We start from the raw sequence: 23,866 nt of genomic DNA on the forward strand, positions 1-23,866 counted from the left end.
TAAGCAATTTGGTGCATGCAGTTATTCCTATACAACTTGTTAGTTTAATGTGTGTCCTTGGTTTGTTTGATACTGCTTGGTGTAAATTAAAAGCAGTTTGTCCATTAATATGTCTGATCAATTTTGTTTTAACACATCATCATTTTGGTTTACAATCATCATGGAAAGCCTGGAAATATCAGGGAATTTCAAAAGTGTGATGGCCAGAGCAGGAAAATTAATTCATAAACTGACAAATCAAAAACAGCCACAACGATAATAATAATAAACTTAAGTAGCTCTTCACAATTGTTTAAAAAAGTCAGGAAAATTCATTGGTCTAACAATGTATAGGAACCATGACATAAGCTCTATTACTGACCAATTATTAGATGTGTATTCTTTATTAACCCCATTAGCAAGAACTAATTTTTTCTTCACTGTTTTAAACACACACGTGGAGTGTGCTGTCTAAATTACGTGTCCATAAATGCAGTCCCACAGAAGAACACCTGGGCCTGTGGTGTCGTCACCAATGTGGGCGTGGCGACGGCGCTGGCCAGAGCAGAGGCCGCGAGAGCGAGCGCAGTAATTCCCGGTGAACGAGCGCATGATGATTTACTTTACCGGAGTTTGTCCGGCAATGTCATGAGTGAAAACGTCTCGGAAACCATCTGGTCTACGCCGCTCCGATAAAATGAACACACCAAGAGGATTTTTAATGTTTTTGAAGACAAAGTAAACCTCGAGGAGCGTCTGTCTGGATTAAACTGAATATAGAATATAAACAGAACATCTCAGCGGACAGGTACGTTACTAAAAGTTATTACACACTGTTTTTATTAAGTGGGAACACACTTTGAGACTGTATGGTATATGAAAAATAAAGAAAAGACAAAGAAAGATGCTAGGCTATATAACACCGGTTAAGTCTTTTAACAAGACCCATTACTTGTTCAGCGACTTTTAAATGTCAATAAACGGACAAGGAAATGTACATTTCCTGCATTCATACAGTGTTTTTATTTTTTTAAGAGTCTTTCAAAATTTCAGAATGTTAAAATGTTTATTCATCCCTTATGTGGTTAAATACTTAATTGTGCGTGTTCTTGCGTGCGCGTTACCGGTTCTGTATTCATTCTGTAAACAAAGACAGCAGTTAAGAGTAAAGAAAAGGATTAGGAGCAGGAAATGCTGTTTGGATGTTGAGAATGTGCAGCTGAGTGTGCGAAAGAAAGCTCTTTGTGTCCGGCCCTATATCTGTAATCTCCAGGGGCCCCTGTGCTACCTGAGACCTTTGTGAGGGCCTGCTGGTTTTCTTACCTATGGACTTCTGTTTAAAAACATGACTTCATGGAGAGAGAATGAGCAAAGAGGATTGGACCAGGGAAAGCAGAGGTTAGGGGTGAAACTGACACAGAAAAGATCATACTAAGTAGGATCAGGATCTTTTTGCGGTGGAGATGGGGAAAGTGACAGATGAATGTATAACATCAAAGGTCCGTTTATACAGCATTAAATAATACATAGGCATCTTAAATTAGTGTTCATATATAGCTTATAAAAAAATTCAAAATTATTTTAAGATAAATGTTATTTATATTGTAATAATTAATTTAAATATTTGTATTTAGTCAAATTATTTATTTTTACAGTTTACTATTATTATTATTATTATTTATTTTAAATAAAAAAATAAAAAATAGTGATACTGACCTATAAATAGTAATGAAATGGCATATATGGCAATAACAAAATAAGAAACGATTAAACAGAGGTCAGCGAACCCAGTGAATGTGTGTGGCCTGAGTCTGAAGTGTGTTAATGGCACAGTTGTTGTTGTTAACTGCGTCATTACATGGGGGGAAGTACCACAGAAGTCAATGTGTCGTAAACAAGGAACCTCTCATTATTTCATGCTGCAAAAATGATGGGAATGCTTTCTTGGAACTCTGTAACTTTAAATCAGTTCCATTTTATTTTGCTGATCTACAGATCAGACCTGAGATTCTCAGAAACAGTTGATCTGATTGCAAATGCATTGATTTCTTACAAAGAAGCGTTTAAAGCGAGGTCATACCCTGCATTCAAGTGTCATTGCTTTTGATCTTTTGACCTTTTAGAGTTTCTTGGTCTAATGATTTTACAATGATTCTAAAGATTATTTAAACATTATCTACTCTATATATTTGAGAACTTGAAGTGCTTTTCATTGGTTAATCTTGAGTTGATCAAAGTCTGCCGTGACAGGAAACCTCTTAACCTCGGCAAACAGAGATCTAGTCATTAGTAAGAGCTATTCAGCATGCTAAAGAGTCCTGTGTTAGTCAGAACCCCCCTCTGAGAATACATGCGGCCTTCTTCACAGCGAATAAGAAAAGGAAGAGGGGATAAATAGAATTGGGGGGACAAATGGGAGGGGGTGGAGGGCATGTTTATAGTCACTTTGGTGACTGACAGCACACAAGGTGGTGAGGGGGGTAGACTTCTTGGAAGTGAGAGGGCACAAGGAAAAAGAAAGAAACAAGGTTCTTCTAAACCAGTGCTTCCCAAACCTGTTCTGGAGGCCCCCGTGCCCTGCAACTTTTGTATGTCTCTCTTATCTAACACACCTGATTCCACTCATCAGCTCATTAGTAGAGACTGCAAGAAGTGTCTTATTAGTGACACATTAGGGAGACATACAAAATGTGCAGGGCAGGGGGTCCTCCAGGACAGGTTTGGGAAGCACTGTTCTAAACTATTTTTCCTCCTATTGTTTATATTAAAGATTAAATGTGTATTTAAAAGGTTATAGTCTACCCAAAAATGAAAATTCTGTCTTTCCAAAATTGTATGACTTCCTTTTTTCTGTGGAACACACAAGAAGATATTTTAAAGACTGTTTGTGACCAAACAGCTTGATCCCATTGACTTTAATATAAACGAAACTAAACAAAACCTGAAACTGCTTGATTACCAACATTCTTCTTCATATCTTTCGTGTTCCACAGAAGAAATCAAGTCATACAGGTTTGGAATGACATAAGGGTTAGAATTTTATTTTTGGCTGGACTATCCCTTTAATTAATACTTTATCTTTAATATAAACAATAGAGGTTTGTAATGACATGAGGGTGAATGAATGATGAGAGAAATTTAATTTTTGGGTGGACTATCCCTTTAAAATAGAGCAGCGTGAACATTCTTAAAAACATATTTCTTTTAGAAGAAAAAAGTCATACAGGTTAGAAACAAAATGAGTGAGTACTAAATTACAGTTTGAATTTTCCTGGTGAACTGTCACTTTAAAATTGTAAGGTGCATTGGCTTCTTTAATGGCCCAGATCACAAAATGAATTCTGCAGTAAAACTCAGAGGCTCCACTGAAATGTCAAAAGTGCATTTTCCTCTGTTTTGGATGCTAATCCAGTTGCTAATGGTAACAACCATCGGGTGAGTCATGAACTGAATGCAGTGTGCCAGTGATGCACCTGCAATCACCACACACTCAAACACATGCGTATGTAAACACACTCACACGCAGCTGCCGACCTGTACTTCACTCATTGTACACTGTACTTTCTCCTATTGTCCGGCATGTTTGCTCTTTGGGAGAGGGACCCAGTGTGAACATGACATCAATAGATTATGAAAGAAGGGAGGGGAATATCAAAACATAGGCTGTAAGAAAATCACAGGACATTTAAAAGAAAGCTTGGAAAGAAAGTTGTTGCCTTTCAGCCATCACAACAAAACTTCTTACTTTTGAACTTAAGGTCATTTGTCAACAATACTACTAACATGAAATAATGCATCTTCTTCTTCTACTACTACTACTAATAATAATTCTTTTTTATTTTAATGTCTTTTTAGAGATTTATTTTTGGCATTTTATGCCTTTATTTTGATAGGATAGTATAATGACAGGAAGCAAAATGGGAGTGAGAGAGACGCCCCTAGTGCAACGGCGCTACATGTCAGCGCACTGCCTACGAGGCTATCGGTGCCAACTATTTTTAAATAAATTAAATAAATGAAGTGATGTAACTTAAAATGAAAATACAGTGTAATACTGCAAAATATTGAAACAATCTAAATATAAATAAAAATACAAGGCTACATTCAATCACAACTGCAGTAAAAAATATGAAATAAATTATTAAATTTATACTAATCAAATTCTAAGTGTTTTTTTTTTCATGTAATTTGTTTTTGTGATGGCAAAGCTGAATTTTCAGCAGCCATTACTCCAGTCTTCAGTGTCACATGATCCTTCAAAAATCATTCCAATATTTATAAGAAAACATGTTTATTATCAATGGTGAAAACAGTTGAGCAAACTGTGATAATTATGTTCAGGATGATTTAAGTGTTTTTTGATCAAATTAAAGTATCATTTCTGAATAAATTAATTTCTTCCAAAAAAAAAAAAAAACTTATAATAAAAATTGTATAATATAGCCAAATGTTTTTGTCATCAAATCCCCACAACCCTAATTACATCCAAGTTCATAAGGTTAAGCCATATAAGCTAAAAGCATTCAACCAGTGGTATTTGAGGCAGACTATTTGTTTATTTGACCAATGGCAGATGGACTGAAGTGTTCAGGAAACCTGACTAAAAACAGTCATTATTCTTTAAGCCATGCCATTGCAGGGTTAGCAGTGCAGAAATCTCACACTTCACCTTTAAAGACATCTGATATGTTCAGTAAAAATCCACCGTCCACTTCTACACCTCTGTTGATCAATGAATCAGGAGGAAATTTGATCTATCCATTGTTTGGGGCTAGACTCTAAAGTTAGGGTGGTGATAGAGTAGGTGGAAGATGGGCAAAAGAGTAAATGTATAGCAAGAGGATTAGAAAAGAGGCCCAGGAGAGGTGGAGGAGTAAAAGACTAAGAAGGAGGGGTCGGAGGGTGTATGAAAGACAGAAAGTTGCTGTTCTTGTGTATCTGGAGGAAAAAGGCGTTGGCTGCCTTCATGGTGACATAATGTGATTATGGTATTATCAGTAATCTTGTGATGATCTTGTGGAATTTTAAAAGCTATGACATCTGTGTCGAGCAGATGTATATAGAGTCCAAAATAATGCCACACCTGCCAAAGGTCAAAATTTAGCAGCCAGAATATCAAAACTGTATTTTATTCCATTATTTTAATTAATAAATATGTATTTTTTCCTATGACAAATGTAATTATATAGTGATTTTGTCCTTGCATATTTGTGACTCGTGATCTGCAGAAAAAAAAAACTTTAGGCATCCTGGATAAACAAGATTTTCCACTAACATTTTCTTCTGTTGTCTTGAATCAGATCTTTTGAATCAGATCACATGTTTATTCAATGAATCAGTTGATCCATTTCACAAAATACAAATGATTTGTTCATGAATTGAATTGATGCGGTTCATGAGGTTGAAATTATTGACTCCAACTTATTGGCTCCAGTTTCAGTGGAACTGCCCAGAAGATTGTCAGTAAATTATGACTTTAATATAGTCCACAAGTTGTATGGACCACTTTTAAGATCATTTTATATGGCTTTTGTTTCCTTTTTGAAGTTTGCCACATACAGCCCTTTGATTTAGAACAGCGGTTCTCAATTCCAGTCCTCCGCCCCCCTGCTCTGCACATTTTGTATGTTTCTCTTGTGGCTTCAGATGTTTGTTTCGATTCGAACGTAAGTGCCCTGCAAAGTGGACATCACAGGATATTGTGCCATGATTCCAGTTCGAAGCAAATGTATATGTAGCATTCAAAGGGCATTAAAGTGGGCGAGACGTCACTTTAAATTGTAAATTGTCACACTTGTCCGTGTGTGAAGGTGTTGCGCAGCACAAATCCATGAATGAATGTTCTGAAGTGAAGTAAACTTCAACAGATTTCCCCTCCTCAGGGAGTAGGGAGCAATGAACACTGTGTGAACATGCATGGAGCTCACTTCTAACAACCTGATTATCTGAATCAGGTGTGTTTACAAAGAGAGACATGCAAAATATGCAGAGCTGGGGGGCACGAGGACTGGAATTGAGAACCGCTGATTTAGAACAACATGAGTTTGAATAAATGACAGGTTTTTAAAAAATGGCACAAGACAGTAGAAACATACTGTGTTTAAGAACAAAGATTCATGTTTGATAAGCATTACATACAGTGCAATGACAGTTTTGTTGTTAGGAAACAAAACAATGAACTTTGACCTCTTCGATCGCTACAGTCCCAGCCTCTACATTCTCCTTTCTACAGTCCGTTCACTTTCTCTCATTGTACATGCTTGCACACAAAGGTGTGGAACAGGTGGTAACAGCCTTATCTCAGCCTGTTGGCAGACTGTGTCTTTGTGACGTGTGCATTCATGGACAAATTATTTGCAGAGCATTACTCACTTTTAATGTTTGCTGCAAACAGGAACACTAGAGAGGGACAGAAGCCATTTACTTGAGAGGAAATGGTTTTATATGTGTGCTTCACAATGCATTCCTATTAGAATAGAAATAAAGAAAAGGATGGAAGCGGAACCACTCCAGACGATTTCGAAACAGTGTTATGTAATAAACGATAACCATAGAGACCGAGGGGAAGAAAGCAAGAGGGAGGTAAAATGAGAGATAAACAGACTCTTGGAGTGAAAATATTCACCAAAGCTGTTCCCAGCCCATCACGCACTTTCCATAAACGCCTTCATTTTTTTATGAATTGTGAAATTTTTCTTGCTTTTATGATGGGATGAATTCTCTCCTGTGCTGGACTTTTATTGCGGTTGTAAACTGAATTGTAATATGATATCAGATACCAGGCTTATTTACACTGCAAAAAAAGTTACACATATGCTGGAAATACTGGCAACATCTAATTAGCTGGTTTTATGATAGTCAAAAATATTTTATATGACTGAATAATCTGAGTATGTTAGGTAACACCAATAATAGTAATTTTTAAGGGTCACATCGGGTTAAATAAGCACCTTACGGCAAGAACGGACTTTCATCTGGAAAGATTTTCATCTGGCAGATGATAAATACACCAGATAAAACTGCATAGAGTTACACTGTAGGAGAGACCTGACTCATATCTAGTGGCTTAAGGGTGGGCTCTTTTGACTTTTTGCTTGAAATCAGCCACCTAGCATCTAGCACACCTTAGAAACTGGATAACAATGTGGTAAAAACTAATCAGCAAACCTTAGCAACCATATAGTGCACTGGTATCAGTGTTGGGGAAGCTACTTTGAAACTGAAAAGTTATTCATAATTTGAAGTAGTCATGCTACAGTTTTGAAAACTTGAAGTATACTATTAACTACAAACAAAAAAGTAGAACATTGAAGTAATTGAGCAATATACATATTTTTAGAAGTAAAAAATATACTATCCAATGGCATAATTGGATACAGCACCATTCCTTGAGCATTTACAATGTGTGTATAAAATCAGATAATTAGTTTATTCCAACTTTATGCACACACTTTCAGTATATACACACAATTTTGACTTTTTGCCATTCTTTAGTGGTGGTTTGGATATGTAACAGATGTAATGGATATAACTTCTATTATGATTTAAATTTTTTAACCATTTACCCAAGCACCTTTTTCAGAAATAGTAATGTCATATTTTGATCTGTAGGGGGAGCAGTGAAGCTATAATCTGAGTATGGGCCCTGAGGAGCTGCCTCATTTTATGGACACGGTATGATTTTGTGCATATGTGTGTCTGTCTGAGTAAAGAACCATATGTGTACCAATTATGTGCCAATAATTTAGGATTATCTGTTTGTTCTGACTCTCACTCATTACATCCAGATGTCGAGCACTCCTCCTCTCTCTCCTCGTCCTGTTGGTTCCTCATTCTCACCTCCTTACTGCTCTCCACCGGTTGTGACCTTACGGCCCCCTGCCACTCGTCACCTGACTCAGCTCGACCCCTGGAGGAGACACAGCTGGGAACCTGGAGCTGTGGCACAGGGATATCCACCCAATGACACACGCAGGTAAAAAAACACATTTAACCTCAGTGACACTTTATAATGGTCCAAGTGTTCTCTACCTTAATTTAAAAAAACTGGAAATTGTGGCTAATTTCCCTTTATCTGTACTGGCATGTATTATCATGATGACTGAACTTTATATAATTTGTGTGTAGTTTCAGATATACAGGTGCATCTCAAGAAAATTTGAATATCATGAAAAATGTAATTTTTTGTAACTTATTTCAAAAAGTGAAACGCTCATATATTCCAGATTCATTACATGTAAAGTAAAACATTTCAAAAGTTTTTTTGTTTTTAATTTTGATGATTAGAGCTTTCAGTTCATGAAAGTCAAAAATCCAGTATCTCAGAATATTAGAATATTTCCTAAAATCAATCAAAACAAAAATTCTTCTGAATTTTCAGAAGCCATTACTCCAGTCTTCAGTGTTGCATGATCCTTCAGAAATAATTATAATATGCTGATTTGTTGCTCAGGTAACATTTCACATTATTATCAGTGTTGAACAATTTTTGTGGGAAACCTGATGCATTTTTAGAATTCTTTAATGAACAGAAAAAAACAGCATTTATATGAGATACAAGTCATTTGTAAATTTATAAATCTCTTTACTATTTTTTTTGTACAGTTTAATGAATCCTTGTTGAGTAAAAGTATAAATTTCTTCAAAAACAAAATCATAGTGACCCCAAATTTTTAAATCGTGTAATATAACTTTTTTACGTTTTTGTCAGCAAACCCACACAAGCTAAATTATCTACTTGTACTCACCGAAATCAATGGTTAACCCTGTAGAATATGATTTTTACAGCATATTTTGTTATATGTTATTATTTTTATTACCATTAAGTTTTTTTTTTTTTACCATTTTATTGTAGTTTTTCTTTAATTATTATTATAATTTTTTTGCTGCAGTAGTCTTTCAGGATGCACTTGTTGCATCAGAATTGCACTATATATAAATTAACTAATGGATCATTTTAATTTATAACAAAATGCATGTGTATATATAGGCTTCCTGGTATGTGCTTTTATTCTTATTCCACGCTGTGCTGTATTACTCTTTCTCTCTCACACACATTCGTCCATGGCTGTCCTGATATAGGGCCTCTACTGTGTCACTCTCTGTGGACTATTATTGTGAGATCACCACCAGCCAGTGCCAATGTACTCAGTGAGGAGACAGAGAGAAACACACCCATAGATAACAACACACAGAAATACATAGGTCTCTCCAGTAAGGATCTAACATTACACTGCAGCGTGGGTCATTTTTAGGTTCGCGTTAAAGATGTCGACTTAAAATCATCCAACGGAAGAGGAAAGAGTGAGATAGAAATTTTTAAATGTATAATATTATGATTTTGTATATATTTGTGTTTACATATGTGTAGGTTTGTTTATATTATTGCAGATGCAGTAACAATGTATGTAAATTTAATGTTCATTCTCTCTCTTCTTAGTGTGAGTCTTGAAGATCTGGATCTGGATGAGATTTCCTTAGTGATAAACGGTGCATTGAGGTCAAAAAGAGCTCGAGAAGCCCGCAGGTCTGTCACTCAAGCTTCCCTGACGTCACTTACCGAAGAGGAAGTTGGAGCAGAGCATCAGGAACATCATCAATCAGCGCTGGAGGTTAGAACATGCACACAGAGCTTCTGTGAGCTGCATTATTATGTACTGTATACTTACAGTTAGTAGCCACCTTCTAAGCCTCCTGAGATCGAGATGGAGCAGTTAATTCACTGATCATGTATTGGAAAAGTGGAAAAACAACAAAATGAAGAGTTTCAGCTTCTATTTTTGTACCTTATTCAATGGAAATGTGAAATGCACTTTATGTTCAGCAAAATAACTCTTACTATGCAAACCGCACAATATCGAACGTTCACTTACAGTGGATTCCAATACATTTAGACAAAATTTTATGCTTAAATACTACAATGGTGCGTTAAATTTGTCAAAAATGGCATTTTTTTGTAACAATATAACAGTCTTTTCAAATAATTTCAGATAGATTCAAATAAATGGCTTTCACAGCCATCAAGTATCATCATTTTAAAAATATTTTATTAAAACTATTATACAAAAATATTAAGCAGAAACAACTCTTATCGACATTGATAATAAGAAGAAATGGTTCTTGAACACCAAATCAGAATATCAGAATGATTTTTTAAAGCATCATGTGACACTGAAAACTGGAGTAATGGCTGCTGAAAATTCAGCTTCACAGCCGTCACAGAAATAAATGTCTAATTATTGTTAATAATGATTATTAAAATATATTAAGATAGAAAAGTTAAATTGTAATAATATTTCACAATACATGTTTTTAACTGTATTTCTGTACTTATTTCAAAAGCATAAAAACATACTGACCTCAAACTTTTGAACAGTAGTGTATATGAAATATTTTAATTAGATAACTGTTTTGTAAATTTCTCCCTCAGGAGCAGTCCAATCAGATGCATGGCTGCAGTGCCTCCGCCCCCAGCCTGTATATGATGCAGCAGATGCCTAGAAGCTCCGCCCCTCGCCCCCGCTCCTACTGCCATGGTCAGTTGAGTGTGTTTGGGGTTTCCAGCTTGTTCAAAAATTAATTCAAATGAAACCATTCATTTATGTTTTCTGTGTGGTTCTTTTTCTGACTTTTTTATGTTATTTTTGTTTTACAGTTTCCCCCCTAAAAATAAGTGTTCAAATATTTTATGTCAACTATGTTTCTGACTCTTTATTTATGACAATTTTGCGTTGCTCTGAAACTGAAACCAATATTAAGAAGACAGCATTACGTCACGGGCAATCCAAGTTCTATTTCCTCAAATCAATGAGAACATTTTTCTTGTCTTGTTCGGTGTGATCTAGAGAGTGTTTCGTACCACCAGATTGGAGGATCATCTCACAGGTGTGACTCAGTACTGGCTTGTTTTAATTGTAAATATCCTAACATATTCAATTGTAAATATCCATACTTATAATTTCTGTTACAGTATAGACAGCGAGTTTGCTTCTCCGGGCTGGGACATAGATGGAGGGCAAATAAAGGCTGAGGGGCACAAAAACAAAGAGGACGCCTCAGGAAATCGTCTGGAGCGAACACTGAGCTTCCTGCGCAAGATGACTGCTAAAAGCAAGGTAGGGGGCCAGCTTCCTGTCCACTCCTGTGCTTACTGTGTCAAAAGGTAAACCTACGTGGATGACCAGTATCAATTTTTGTTGGCTGTTATTTTAATCTGTCATTAGAAGTGAAGTGTTACCAGTTGCATATGGCATAATGCTCGTTTTAGTTCAAGAGAGAGGGGGCAGTGTAGTGAAACTGGACAATAGTCCCATTCCAGTCCAGCAGAGGGCAGAGTGAGACAATCCTGCTGAACAGGCAACTGGATAATTAAGCAAAAACCCTGTCTGCGTCCCAATGTGCACACTATCCATGCTAAATTCTATGTGATATTAGTCATTTTCAATACTGTTTAGGGCAGATAAGGTGGATAGTATGCACATTGGGATGCAGGGAATGTGTCTCCCTCCTCCACTTGTTCTCTGTAAAATTTCAGTTTCTGCCATCATTATTGGTTCTCAAGCTAATAATACTCACTCTATACTTTTATCAAGCTCCCAGCTGAAATTCCACAGCTTGGTTTGTGCTGAGAATCAGATTCCAGCCTGTCATGAATCATAGGAGCCTGGCAAACACTGACTCACTTAGTAGTCAGCTAAAATGGCTCAGAAAGTGCCACAGAGTCGGCAGGTTTGACATCTTATCAAAGCCATAATCATTTCTTTTATTAAATTCAGAAAAGTTCCAGCAGTTTTTGTGTTTGAGAGACTGTAGAACACAAAAGATATTTTGAAGAATGTTGGTAACAGTATTGGTTAACATTGACTTCCATTATATGGACAAAAAACTGAGACATTTCTCAAAATATGGTCTTTTATGTTCCACAAAATTTTTGGGGTGAACTATCCCTTCAGGTTTCAATTAATTGACGTGATCTATGGGCTGGTTTGAGAAACACTGACTGAACCATCAGAAAGTACTGTGCAACATTAGTTAACATGATATTGGGAGAGTGAGATGCAATATTATTGTGAAACTCATATGACAGAATGAATAAAGCCCCTTTTGTAGCTGTTTTAAAGATGGATGGCAATCAAAATACTGTCTTTGACCCAGTTCACTACTGTGACTCACGAGGAAGCAGGATTTTATGGTCGAGTGATGACAGGTCTGAAGATGACATTGTTTTTGAGTCAGTATCACAGTGCTTGTGAATCAAAGTCCTCGTTTATTCACATTAGTGTCTGTCATGTTCATGGACTGTCAAATCTTTACAAGTCTGTTTCAAAGTAAAAAATAAAAAAGTAATTATGAGAAAGTTAACTTAGAAGATTTGAATTTGTTTTTAACTACATTACCATTCAAAAGTAAGGTTGTTGTTTTTTTTTTCATTTATTTGAACGAAAATATAGTCATAGCAGTAATATTATGAAAATTATTACAATTTAAAATAACCGTATTAAAAAAGTATATAAAAAGCTGAATTTTCAGTAGCCATTACGTAAGTCTTCGGTGTCACATGACCCTTCAAAAATCATTCTAATATACTGATTTGCTGATCAAGAAACATTTTTGATGATCAAAGTTGAAAACCGTTGTGCTGCTTAATAGTGTATGTGTTTATTTTTTTTCATAATTCTATAATGGATAGAAGAACAGATTTTATCTGAAAGATATTTTTTGGTAGTGTTTACTGTCACATTTGTTATATACACTATATACTGTCATTATTCACTTACGTTACATTTTATATATATATATATATATATATATATATATATATATATATATATATATATATATATATATATATATATTATGAATGTGTGTGTGTATATATATATATATATATATATATATATATATATATATATATATATATATATATATATATATATGTGTGTGTATATGTGATTTTATGTTTTCAATTTCACATTGCAGACACATATAAAATATTAGCATTTTTATTATTTGCAATTAGAGGAAATGAAGTCACAGTTGTGGATGAAAGATGCAATTACCTTTTTTTTTTTTATTTATTTATTTTTCCCCTGACAAGGAAATAGGTTTTCATGTAAACTTTCCCATGTGTCAGTTCAAACCAATATAAACTTGTTAGGTCAAGACTCATCACATTTATTGAGTTATCATTTAAACTCTTATCATCACAGCTAAAGGTCTGTTTGAATTGGCGGACTTTCCATGACATCATGGCACTAAACATCACACACATGCTTTTTTAGATCTTAAGGGAGCTTCGACAGAATTGGCACTCGTGATTAGTCGTCCACTTTAGGGAATATGATTTTCATGCCAGGCCCGCAGGCTCCAACACAAACAGTCCAGCAAAAGACGGGAGGAGTTTTATGAGACAGCCTGTTTCTTTGTAAAGCAAGTTGGACCGTTTGCTTAAATAGCAACGTCTTGTTTTTAAATAGTTTTTTAAAACCACATTACCAGATTTATAGTACAGTCTAAAGTTTTCTCTAAATAGGTGTTATTAGTAACACACTGCTGTCTGAGGTTTTGTTTAAAACGTTCTTCTGCATTATATGGTTATGAATTTGATAGATCACAACCATATGATCAGCTGGGAAGCACAGACAGACGTTCATGTGACTAGACTTCCTTGGAAGCGCTTTCTGCTTTTCTCTCTCTCTCTCTGTCAGTTCCAGACGCTTACATGTGCGTACCCACACACAAACAATCACACACGGGTCCAGTCAGCTGTTTAAAGCCTGATCTGGCCCCATACACACACAAGGAAGGAGCTTGTGAAAGGACAGACTGCAGGCACAAACTCAAAGCAGCATGACCGGGTTTGTTTTTAACTCTGTCAGCCTTTAGGTATTAATTATTTACCATTGAGAGGGAACATTTTGATTGTATTGTACAACATTTTTAGCTTTTAAAAGTGATTTTAAACTTTAAGGTAAGGCTTCATCTTTTTATTAAACGTATTATTTGTAGCGAAAGCTATGCAGCAAATATAAATATGGTAATCGTGTATAGTGTGGTAAAGCTCTTTCTTACTGAGTGGTACCACCACAGTGCAGGGATATGTGTGTGTGTGTGTGTGTGTGTGTGTGTGTGTGTGTGTGTGTGTGTGTGTGTGTGTGCGATGATTATTAGCTGCAAAGTAAACAGTCTGGCAGAGTCATCTTATCGTCTGGCCTGTTTCCTCCTCCCATTATCTTTAACTCTCAGCCGTCCCCTCTGTTTTCCTTGTATCCTTTAGTTGCTCTTTCTGTCCCGCCACTTATAAACTCACATACTTTCTCTTTTCTGCACCCCTTTACATTTACGTCTTAACAGATAAACGTTAAGCAATACACATTACAATCTTCCTTTATTACCACAGTGCCATAAAATAATTTAAAGGTGGGGATTTCTGGTAGCCAATGTTGACGTTTGAAATCACCAAAACAAACACGCCCCTACCCCAAAAGGGTCTCGCCCCTATTTTGATAGCTCCACCCCACACATAAGTATGCAACCCAGGGAACGATTAGTTCTGTGGAAAAAAAGCAAAACCAATGTTACACCGTGTACGGCGCGTAATAGAACTCATTATAATCAGTGATTCTGTCTACACCATAGATATATATATATATATACATATCTATGGTCTAGACAGACTTTAACTGTTGTGTCTCAGACACATTGTTTTACTCACCTATCAAGAAGAAACAATGCAACCTCGGAGTCCATTCGCAGGCCTTCCGACTTTGAGTTCTCTCCAGCGCTGGAAAATTTATCCAATATTTACACAGGTCCTACTTCTTGCCTTGAGCCTTCTTTTGCTCTGCAGACATTTTCCTCTTTTTTTTTTTATCTGTCATCTCTATCTTTCTGTCGGCTAATGTCCGTCCTGTGCACTGAACGCTCTTTTCTCCACATCATGTGTAGACACGCCCCTTACTGCTGATTGGCTGCAAGTTTGTTTTGCTAGTCGGCCCGAATCAGTTTTCTAAAGCATTTTTGAAAAATCGCTTACCCCACCTTTAATAAAGTGGGAATTACCCAGCGAGTGCAACGGACACCTGCTCTTGAAATATTGCTGTCAGGATTTTTTACTGGCAGTCATCTTTCAACATCTGTGTCTCCCCTCGCTGTTGGCCATTTGCTGCACTGTTTACTCCAAGCTGTTGGGAGACTCATAAAGCCATAGAGGGGCCCGTAGGGTGGAGCACAGGGCCTTTTTTGAGGTTATAACGCCTTTGGACTGGTTTGGCAATCCCACTAAAGGAGCAAACATCTGTGAAACATGTCAGCTGGAGCCCCTACCACACCCCTGCTGATAGACTGGGATCTAGACTGTTTTGAAATGGAAAGATGAATGAGATTTAAAAATAAGTGCAAATATTAGGTAAAGTTGTCTTCATTTTTATTTCTTCATTTATTGATGCATTTTTTATTTTTGCATTAAAAATGTATGTATATATATATATATATGTGTGTGTGTGTGTGTGTGTGTTTGTGTATATATATATATATATATGTATGTATGTATGTATGTATATGTAAATGTTACACATACTATGTAGAGAATTTTTTGAATTTTTTTAATGGCTTTTTTATTGACATTGTGACAAGAACAAAATATAACTTCCTAACTTCTATCTAATTGATGCTGCATCTCATTTAGTCAAAATTTGAAATACACTCATGAATACAAATGTGCACACACGCACATTCACCTTAAGGCATCACGTTGTGTTGTGTGTCACAATCTGTGCTGAATGACAGGCCTTGTGGGCTTCAGCCTCCAGAACCTGGTCATTATCTCTGCAAAAACACACAGACACACACAGTCCTCACTATAACTCCTACTGTCATAAACACGCAAAGAAAAACCCATTTTCCTGTCTGCCTCAGAAAGCATCTCTGAAGAGAGCCTCCTCTATTGAGTGGTAACCCACAGCAACGCTCCCTCTCTCTTTCTCTTTCATTCTCTCTCTTTCTATCCATCTATTTCAGTGTAGAGTCATGGCCACATCTAACACCAAAAAACATAAAAAATATCAGCTTCATAGAAAATCAGATTAATGCAAAATGCATACAACACATAAATGAGCTCTATTTTTTTAGATCATTTAATCTATAGCTATGTAAAATCACAAAGGAACTTAATTGCTCTTAGATCAGAAAACTTGGAGATCCAGCTATGTTTCGTTTAATTATCAACTTTGACTTAGATGTTTCTCTTAAAATAGGATGAAATACTTAAATTACATTAAAAACAAATGCATGTATAAATGTATATTTGCGTTCATATTGAAATTTCTGGCACAATTTAATATGTTTTTCAAAAAAGCTAAGTAATAAAGAAAAGCAAAAAATAGCAAGTTAGAGAAAAAGTGAAAAAAGTGAGATATAACTTTAAAAAGTGAAATTGTATTTATTTATTTATCTATTTTCCAGATACATTGAAATTGTGAAAAGGCAAAAATAGCCACATTCAAAAATAATTTACTTGTTATTTCAAATACATTGAAAGTAATTATGAAAAAAATAGCAAAAATAAAAGATGAAAAAAAAAAAAAAAAAAAAAGATATAAATAAAAAAAAAAAATAAAATATTAATTAATTAATTAATTATGTATAATTAAAATGCATTGATCAAACAAATAAACTGAAAATAATTAAGAAAAAGTAAAAAAAAATAGCAAGTTAGAGATCATGTAAAAAATACATTGAAAGTAATTGTGAAAAGGCAAAAATAGCTACATTCAAATATAATTTATTTGTTATTTTCAAATACATTGAAAGTAATTATATAATAGAAAATATAGCAAAAGTTAGAGATTTAGATATAAAAATTGGGATATAATTTTAAAACATGAAATTTTATGTATGCGTGTATGTAAGTATTTATGTATGTATGTACGTATTTATTTAATTAATTAATTATTTTCTGAGATCAAATGAATGTTGAATAACAATATCAGCCTATTAGATCAGTCAGTGTACTTGTTGAACTGGCACTGATTATGAAGTGGCATCTCGCTTATTAGCATTTGTTAGCATAGCTTGCAGCAGACCGCTCCAGTAACATCAGCATTATCCGAGTACAGAGGCAGCCCTCCAATACTCACTGAAGACAGAGTATTCATCATTATTGATCTGGTCAGGAGTGCTGCAGGGGCTGAAATCTGACTGCTAATAAAGAACGTAACTAATCCCATGCCACACATTTGTTATTACCAGCACAAGGAAGAAAGCTTGTGTGCATGAAATTAAAGAAATCGTTAGTTAGAGGGAGAGGGAGAAGAAGTGTTGAAACACTTGTGTGGAAGTCCGCCCACAGTGCAATCTGTCCTTCCTCAGAGACAGTGAACCAAAGAGCAAGCAAGAGAGAAAGAGCGAATGGTGCTTCACTATTTAAAGTTGAAGAGCTAGTGGATTTCACAGAAAGAGACGTCATATACTCATTTTCTTCCAGATTAGTGATGGTGAAGGGTGGAGGGATGGCTTTTTGAGAGCCGAATGGTGATGTAACTCGCCATTTTACTAAATGTCCACAAGCATAGTACATTAAGGTTTTTGAGAATTTATTTTAACTTGCATAATCAACTAAATTAATAATTCTGTAACAGTCAAAACATTTTTATTTTTAAATAAAATTCAAGGTATTCAATTATAAGCAATGCTAATACAAGTATTTTCATTTATATATATTTATAGTATATTTATATATGAAAAATCATATAAAATAGCGTATTTATAAATTTTTTAATGTGTATTTTATATTTCTTTAATATAAAAAGAGTACACACAGAATGTGTGTGTGTGTGTGTACAGTGTGTGTGTGTATATATATATATATATATATATATATATATATATATATATATATATATATATATATATACATATACTTTTTTTTTTTTTTTTTTTGGGTAGGCCTATGCTGAGTGATAAGGTTTAGACAGCCCCCGACACCCCAGTCGTCTTATAGGACACACTCAAAGAGGGTTCACAGATGACAAATAAGAAACACCGTGGCATGTTTAAAAGAATGCACATTTGCTACTTATTTGTAAATGAAATTCATCTCCAATCCTTCTTCTATTGTTTCGGGTTTATCCATTGTTATTAGAATGCTAGTAAAAACCACCAAATAACATTTACATGTAGTTACATTATGATACCTAATATTCAGAGGGTGGGGACACTGGGGGATTCCCCCAGTCTATATGTCTCTGCATCTGCTAAATTATTTTTTATCACCACTCAAAAAAAATAAAAACCAAAACACACCAAAAACCAAACAAAAAACAAACCAAAAAAAATAAAAAAATTATCTTTAAAATATTGCCAAGGAATGTTGCAATGTTGCAAACAACAATAAAATCAGAGAAGCTACATGAGATACATGAGCATACGTAAAACAGAGGGAACAATAACATATTAATGTTAAAATGTTCAAAGGATTTATGTTTCTTTCTTTTCCTGATGTTAGTTATTATTAAAATTTTATATAGGCCATGTTTTTATTATTTTTTATTTATATAGGCCAACTTTTTTAATTATTATTTACTACTTAGGTATGTTGACAATAACGTAGGCTATATCTTCAACATACGTTGTCTATGACCATAAATGTAACAAGTTACCTGTTTTCAGTGGACTTTTTAAAAATTTACTTTGCTTTAGAAAACATAAAAATATACATTTACAGCGTTTTTTTCTTTTGATTTAGTTTTTGAGATTTTGGTTTTGCATCAAACACAATGTGATTTTCAGCAACCGAGAGCCCACATTTTTCCACTTGGGCGAGCGCTTCGCGGACCGTTTACCTCACGCATGAAATCAGCCGCAGCCCAGTAAACCAATGAGAACATGCTACAATCCTGAAGAGTCACAGTGAGAAAGCTGCAGAGAATCCACTCGCCCGGAAGCTTCTGTCACTGACGTAGATTCACAGAAAATTACTGCTGTTTGGCAAATAAATAATTTTACGTACTTATTCCTAACTCTTTAAGCTTTAAGCTTTTATCTATTGTATGTGTGCGTATTTATATATATACATTCTATATATACATAAATATACACAGTGCACAATCTGCACATAAATATATTATGTAAACAAAAACTTATTTTGGATGCGATTAATCGCGATTAATTGTTTGACAGCACGAATATATATATTTTATACACACACTCTCACACACACATACACACACACACACACACACACACACACACACACACACACACACACACACACACACACACACACACACACACACACTCACTCACACACACGCACACACACACACACACACAACTCTTGACCTCTGCTCATCTAACTCTCTTATCTGTTCCACAACCAGATTATGTCGTCTGAGCTACAGTCAGTATTGTTTGATGAATCCATAATGACTAGATGGGACAGTACATCTGTTGCAAGATTTGACCTGCTTTAATCTTGCTTTAATCTGCTGAGAGATTTGTCTAGCTTTAAACCATGCAACATATTTAAAAAAGAAAAAAGAAAAAGCATTCAACCAGTCTTTTGCGTGCTTCTGTGAATGTGCCTGTATGGTATAAGAACCCCAAACCTTGCTGCCCACTGTAAACTTTCCAGGCTCCCCTCATAGCCCAGCCAAGGTCTAAGTACACTGTTGGCATGGCGACAGATGTGGCCAAGGCGGGAAAAGAATCTCTCCTCCTCTCCCTTCGGCTCTCTTCCCAAAAGAAAAAGGCCACCATTTTCTGCCTTTCCCGGTGCACAGAGGTAATCTGCAGAGGTGCGTGCAGAGCCACTCAAATACTGCAGCATTTAGATGTTATATGTTGTAACTAAATGTCTTTATTATTAAATGTTAATTTGCATTATAAAACAACTATCCATCGTTTTGTTTTCATTTAAGGTATAATTGGTCTGATTTCATTCAAGGGTGCTTTTTGCTCGCTTATGCAGACCACAAGCTTTCCGAAAATGAGTCTTACTTCCTTCTAGTGGTACAGTCCTCTCTGAGAAACGCTGAATAGGTGTTAGTGCTGAAGTTGATGTCATTGTTTGTTTGAAGGAGTTCAGCGACCGGGTTTGAGAGTCCCCTGTACTGTTGTTGCTTTAGTACCATCATTACATCATGACAGATGGTAGCATCTATTGTACAGATGTTTCCATCATATTAACTTGTGACAGGCCTAATATTAATATGCAGATTTATTTTTGGATTTTGCATAGACTTAAACTGACTGGTATAGCCACAGATATTAATAGCCTACTAATTCTATGGGTACACTCACAAAATTATGGTGATAATTCTGTTTAGAAATGTTTGTGATATTAATGTATTTTTTATTATTATTTTACACATCATAGCGTTCTCAAGCTAAAATGGTTTATAAATATGTAGTGATATAATTATGCCTTCTGAAAGGTAACATGTCAGTTTTACAGTTTAAGTTGACATTGCAACACTTGTGCTCAAGGCGGTTTACTATTTAATGCTTTTTTCTGGCTAATTGGTAAAAATGATAATAATAATAAAAGAAAGAAAGAAAGAAAGAAAATGCGTTTACACGTATAAATGAAAAGTATATTTTCCTTGATTGATTTAGAAATATTTACAATACGACATTAAGATAAGAGACAAAATACCCCTCATTTTAATTGCACCATATAAAATTATGATGTGCTGTTATCTAGATTGTAAGCGGTCGGCGATATAGTCATCTTGCGCTTCCTGAACTAGGCAGCACCGCTTTTCTGAAGGGGAGGGGAGAGAGAGTGAGAGAGAGAGAGTGAGAGAGAGAGAGTGTGTGTGTGTGTGTGAGAGAGAGAGAGAGAGAGAGAGAGAGAGAGAGAGAGAGAGAGAGAGAGAGAGAGAGTGTGTGTGTGTGAGAGAGAGAGAGAGAGAGAGAGAGACTTATTTCCCTCAAAGTTACCGCACCGCGCAGTTCTGTGAATGTCTCCTGCCTTTTAAAAACGCTGCTATTAGACATAAACGGGGCCAAAGGAAACTTTTATCTTAATTAATGGGATATACACATTTTGCCGTAAGAAGATTCGATTTACGTTGTACTAAAGACGATTAGAATATCGCAATGTCTCGAGTAGCGGATTTGTCGAAACTTCGCGAGGAGAGGATGAGAGAAATCAGTCAGCGGGTAAGTGCAGCGACGCAAGAATTATAACATTTTAGACGTTTGAATGCTTCACTTTAATATGTGTTCGTCATGGTTCATAAGGGATTTTAGCGCTCATAGGGACTATAATATTGACTCTTCAAATATTAGGTTTGAGAAGTATGTTGTAAGTCAATTCAGTTTTTTTCAGAACAACTTTATGTATTTTGATAATACATATTGTTTTAATGCAAAAGCAGTAAAGACTACTTCAGAAAAGCACTGAGTGTGTTTTGTGACTATTAAAATACATCAGCTATTAACATAGAGGTTGTATATGAATGTCAAGGAAATATGATGTCATCTTTGGTATGTTGCAAAGGCAGCACAGAAAGTTTAAGGCTGCTCAGTTGCTGCGTTTATATTTGCACAGAAGCCAAGCAGCATCAGATCTACTTCTGAGAAGTTAAGGTGGGTTGGAGCTGGGTTAGACTTTAATACAGCTTTTATATGTTTACACACAATTTGAAGTCAGCACAGAGCCTGCTCAGAGCAGTCTTAACTCTGGTGTATAGAGACACCTTGAGTAAGGGGTTGTAGGCACTGAATGTGCACCTTTTTTTGTCCAATTATTAGCTTCAGTACGAGTTTGAGTTGTGTAGGTGTTACTGAGTGGGAATGTTGAACAACAGACTGTGTGTGTGCGCGCATAGAGAAAAATTCAAGAGAAGGACAGCCAAAAGAGAGGTTGCCATAGAAATAGCTCTCAGTTAAAGCATCAATTCCAGGTTCAGGTCCGAAGGCAAGATTTTTTAAACAGTGAGATGTATTATTGCTCATACACATACGCACACACACCATCTCACCAACTCTTCTTCTATTAAATGATGTCAGGGGTCAAACTGATGTCTAACATCAATTTAAGCATTTTAAATGTAACCAAGAGCAGTGGCCAAGGCCTAGTTTTCTAGTCCTACAGTAGTATTTATAAATTGATATAATCCACCAGTCTTTGTCAATTTTTGGCCATTAACAGTGGCCACTTGGCATATTAATAAGCAGTCTCTGGTGTTATTTGCGAAATCCAGTCCACCAGCAACCCAAGAACAGAGACATGTTGTCACACTATGTGTGGTAAGTTGTCACATGGAACCTGCTATTAAACAGGCTAAAAAATATAAAAATATTTCACGAAATTGTAAAAATACCAAAAATGTACATTGTGTCTTTCTTATTTTAACCAAACCTTACAGTTGACATACACTCTCTGTGACAACTAGCCCCAGTTTTCCAAGTATTTATGTCGACATTGGCTTTTGAAAGAATCCATATCACTCAACTGCTACTGTCCTGTATTGTAATTTGCTTTTGTGTAAAAGTGTTTGCGAGGAATGTCAGTGTCAACTAATCAGTCATGGTTCCCCATAGGCCAGCTGTATCCAGGCCATCGGGCTACAGCAGGCTGAACTAAATCTGGAGCTGGGACTATTCGAACTAGAGCACCGACGTTAAGTCCTGCCAGTCTCAGCCCATTTCCTTGATGGGAGATGACACCAAACTTTAGACAAGCTCGCTGAACTCAAACAACAGTTTGCTCAGGGCACATAGCACTCATGCTTTTGTACAGAAAGTTTGATTTAATGTCAACTCTCAAGTGAACTACGACCACAGAGGTTGTTTTCTTTTTGCACGCTCAAATTTCAGTAGCCTGACATTATTTTTTATAAACGCAGACTTGGAAATGTTAGCTGCTCCTATTTGTGCTTCTGTGGTTTGTAATATACAAAGTCATACTTAAGTTTAGTTACAAAAAAAGTGTAATTTTACCACATGGTTTGGTTTGTGTGCATGAAGTATTGCAACTTCCCAAATCTGCAGAGATGATCGCACATACATGTACCAAACAATGCAGAAACATCCTGGAAGGGCTGATTTTTGGGCAAAGTAGGTCAATTTAGATTTGGTAATTTGATAGCAATATACTGCAGGTTGTGGACTGCTACAGACGCACACACTAACACACTAACCGGTTTTTAATACATTTTCAGTTGCTTACTTCCAACACATGTCCGTGTTCCTATGGCAACCTTTACTCATGCATCGTGCAGATTAGAAAGAGGAAGTGCTCTCTCATTATTTCCTGCTTTGCATGTCAACAGAGAGGCCGATTTTCAGAAGAAGCGATCCCAAAACAGGGTCTGGAAATGGAAAAAATATGAGACATCTTATCTTAAAAATTCTGTTTACATTTCAAATTCATTTTTAGAATCGTTTGTCTAGGCGTTTAGCTTTCTCTTTCCTTCATTTTAGCAAATGAACCCATCATAAAACATACGTAAAAGAGGAAGAGGGTCAGCCTGGGCTGAGTCGAGCTTCTGTAATAATGCTGACTAGAATATTAACCAACACCAGCTGCTGATCAAATCTTTTATGATGAAGAACATTGCAGAAGTACACATCTCAGAATGTTTGATGGGTTAAACTGAGTTTACAGAGTTGCATTTGTACTTAAGCAAAATTAATGCACGGACTTATTAAATTTACCTAATTTAAAGCTGCAGTGTGTTTTTGGAGCCACTGGAAAAAGATTTCATGACAACACAGATTGGCTTATGGTACCACAAGAATGCACACAGTCTTAAACTAAACTCTAGCAAATATCCTGTCGGTATATGAGCTGTGACGTCAAAGGCAGCAGAGAGGAACATATAAACGGGGAATATTTCATTATATTATGGAGGATGTTTTGCCAGTGGACGCTCAAAAT

The 23,866-nt window shown here is 35.8% G+C and overlaps 1 protein-coding gene across 7 annotated transcripts in view; it reads left to right on the forward strand.

Annotated features, from left to right (window-relative positions):
- The first annotated feature begins 547 nt into the window (after positions 1–547).
- Positions 548–23,866, forward strand: part of LOC109111245 (rho guanine nucleotide exchange factor 2-like) — a 45,102-nt gene continuing 21,783 nt past the window's right edge. For 4 of the 7 annotated variants that reach the window (XM_042745645.1, XM_042745648.1, XM_042745646.1 and 1 more), the window contains exons 1-7: positions 548–787; positions 7,591–7,653; positions 7,767–7,954; positions 9,419–9,590; positions 10,409–10,514; positions 10,824–10,863; positions 10,949–11,093. In XM_042745645.1, the coding sequence (XP_042601579.1) occupies positions 7,618–7,653; positions 7,767–7,954; positions 9,419–9,590; positions 10,409–10,514; positions 10,824–10,863; positions 10,949–11,093 (687 nt within the window). In that variant the 5' untranslated portion in view covers positions 548–787; positions 7,591–7,617. Of the gene's footprint in view, positions 788–7,590; positions 7,654–7,766; positions 7,955–9,418; positions 9,591–10,408; positions 10,515–10,823; positions 10,864–10,948; positions 11,094–20,880; positions 21,142–23,866 lie in introns of those variants that run through there. The other 3 variants (XM_042745650.1, XM_042745654.1, XM_042745651.1) reach the window with 2 other exon arrangements.

Source organism: Cyprinus carpio, chromosome B19 (assembly GCF_018340385.1).
Source record: "Cyprinus carpio isolate SPL01 chromosome B19, ASM1834038v1, whole genome shotgun sequence".
In the NCBI taxonomy this organism is placed as follows: Eukaryota; Metazoa; Chordata; class Actinopteri; order Cypriniformes; family Cyprinidae; genus Cyprinus; species Cyprinus carpio.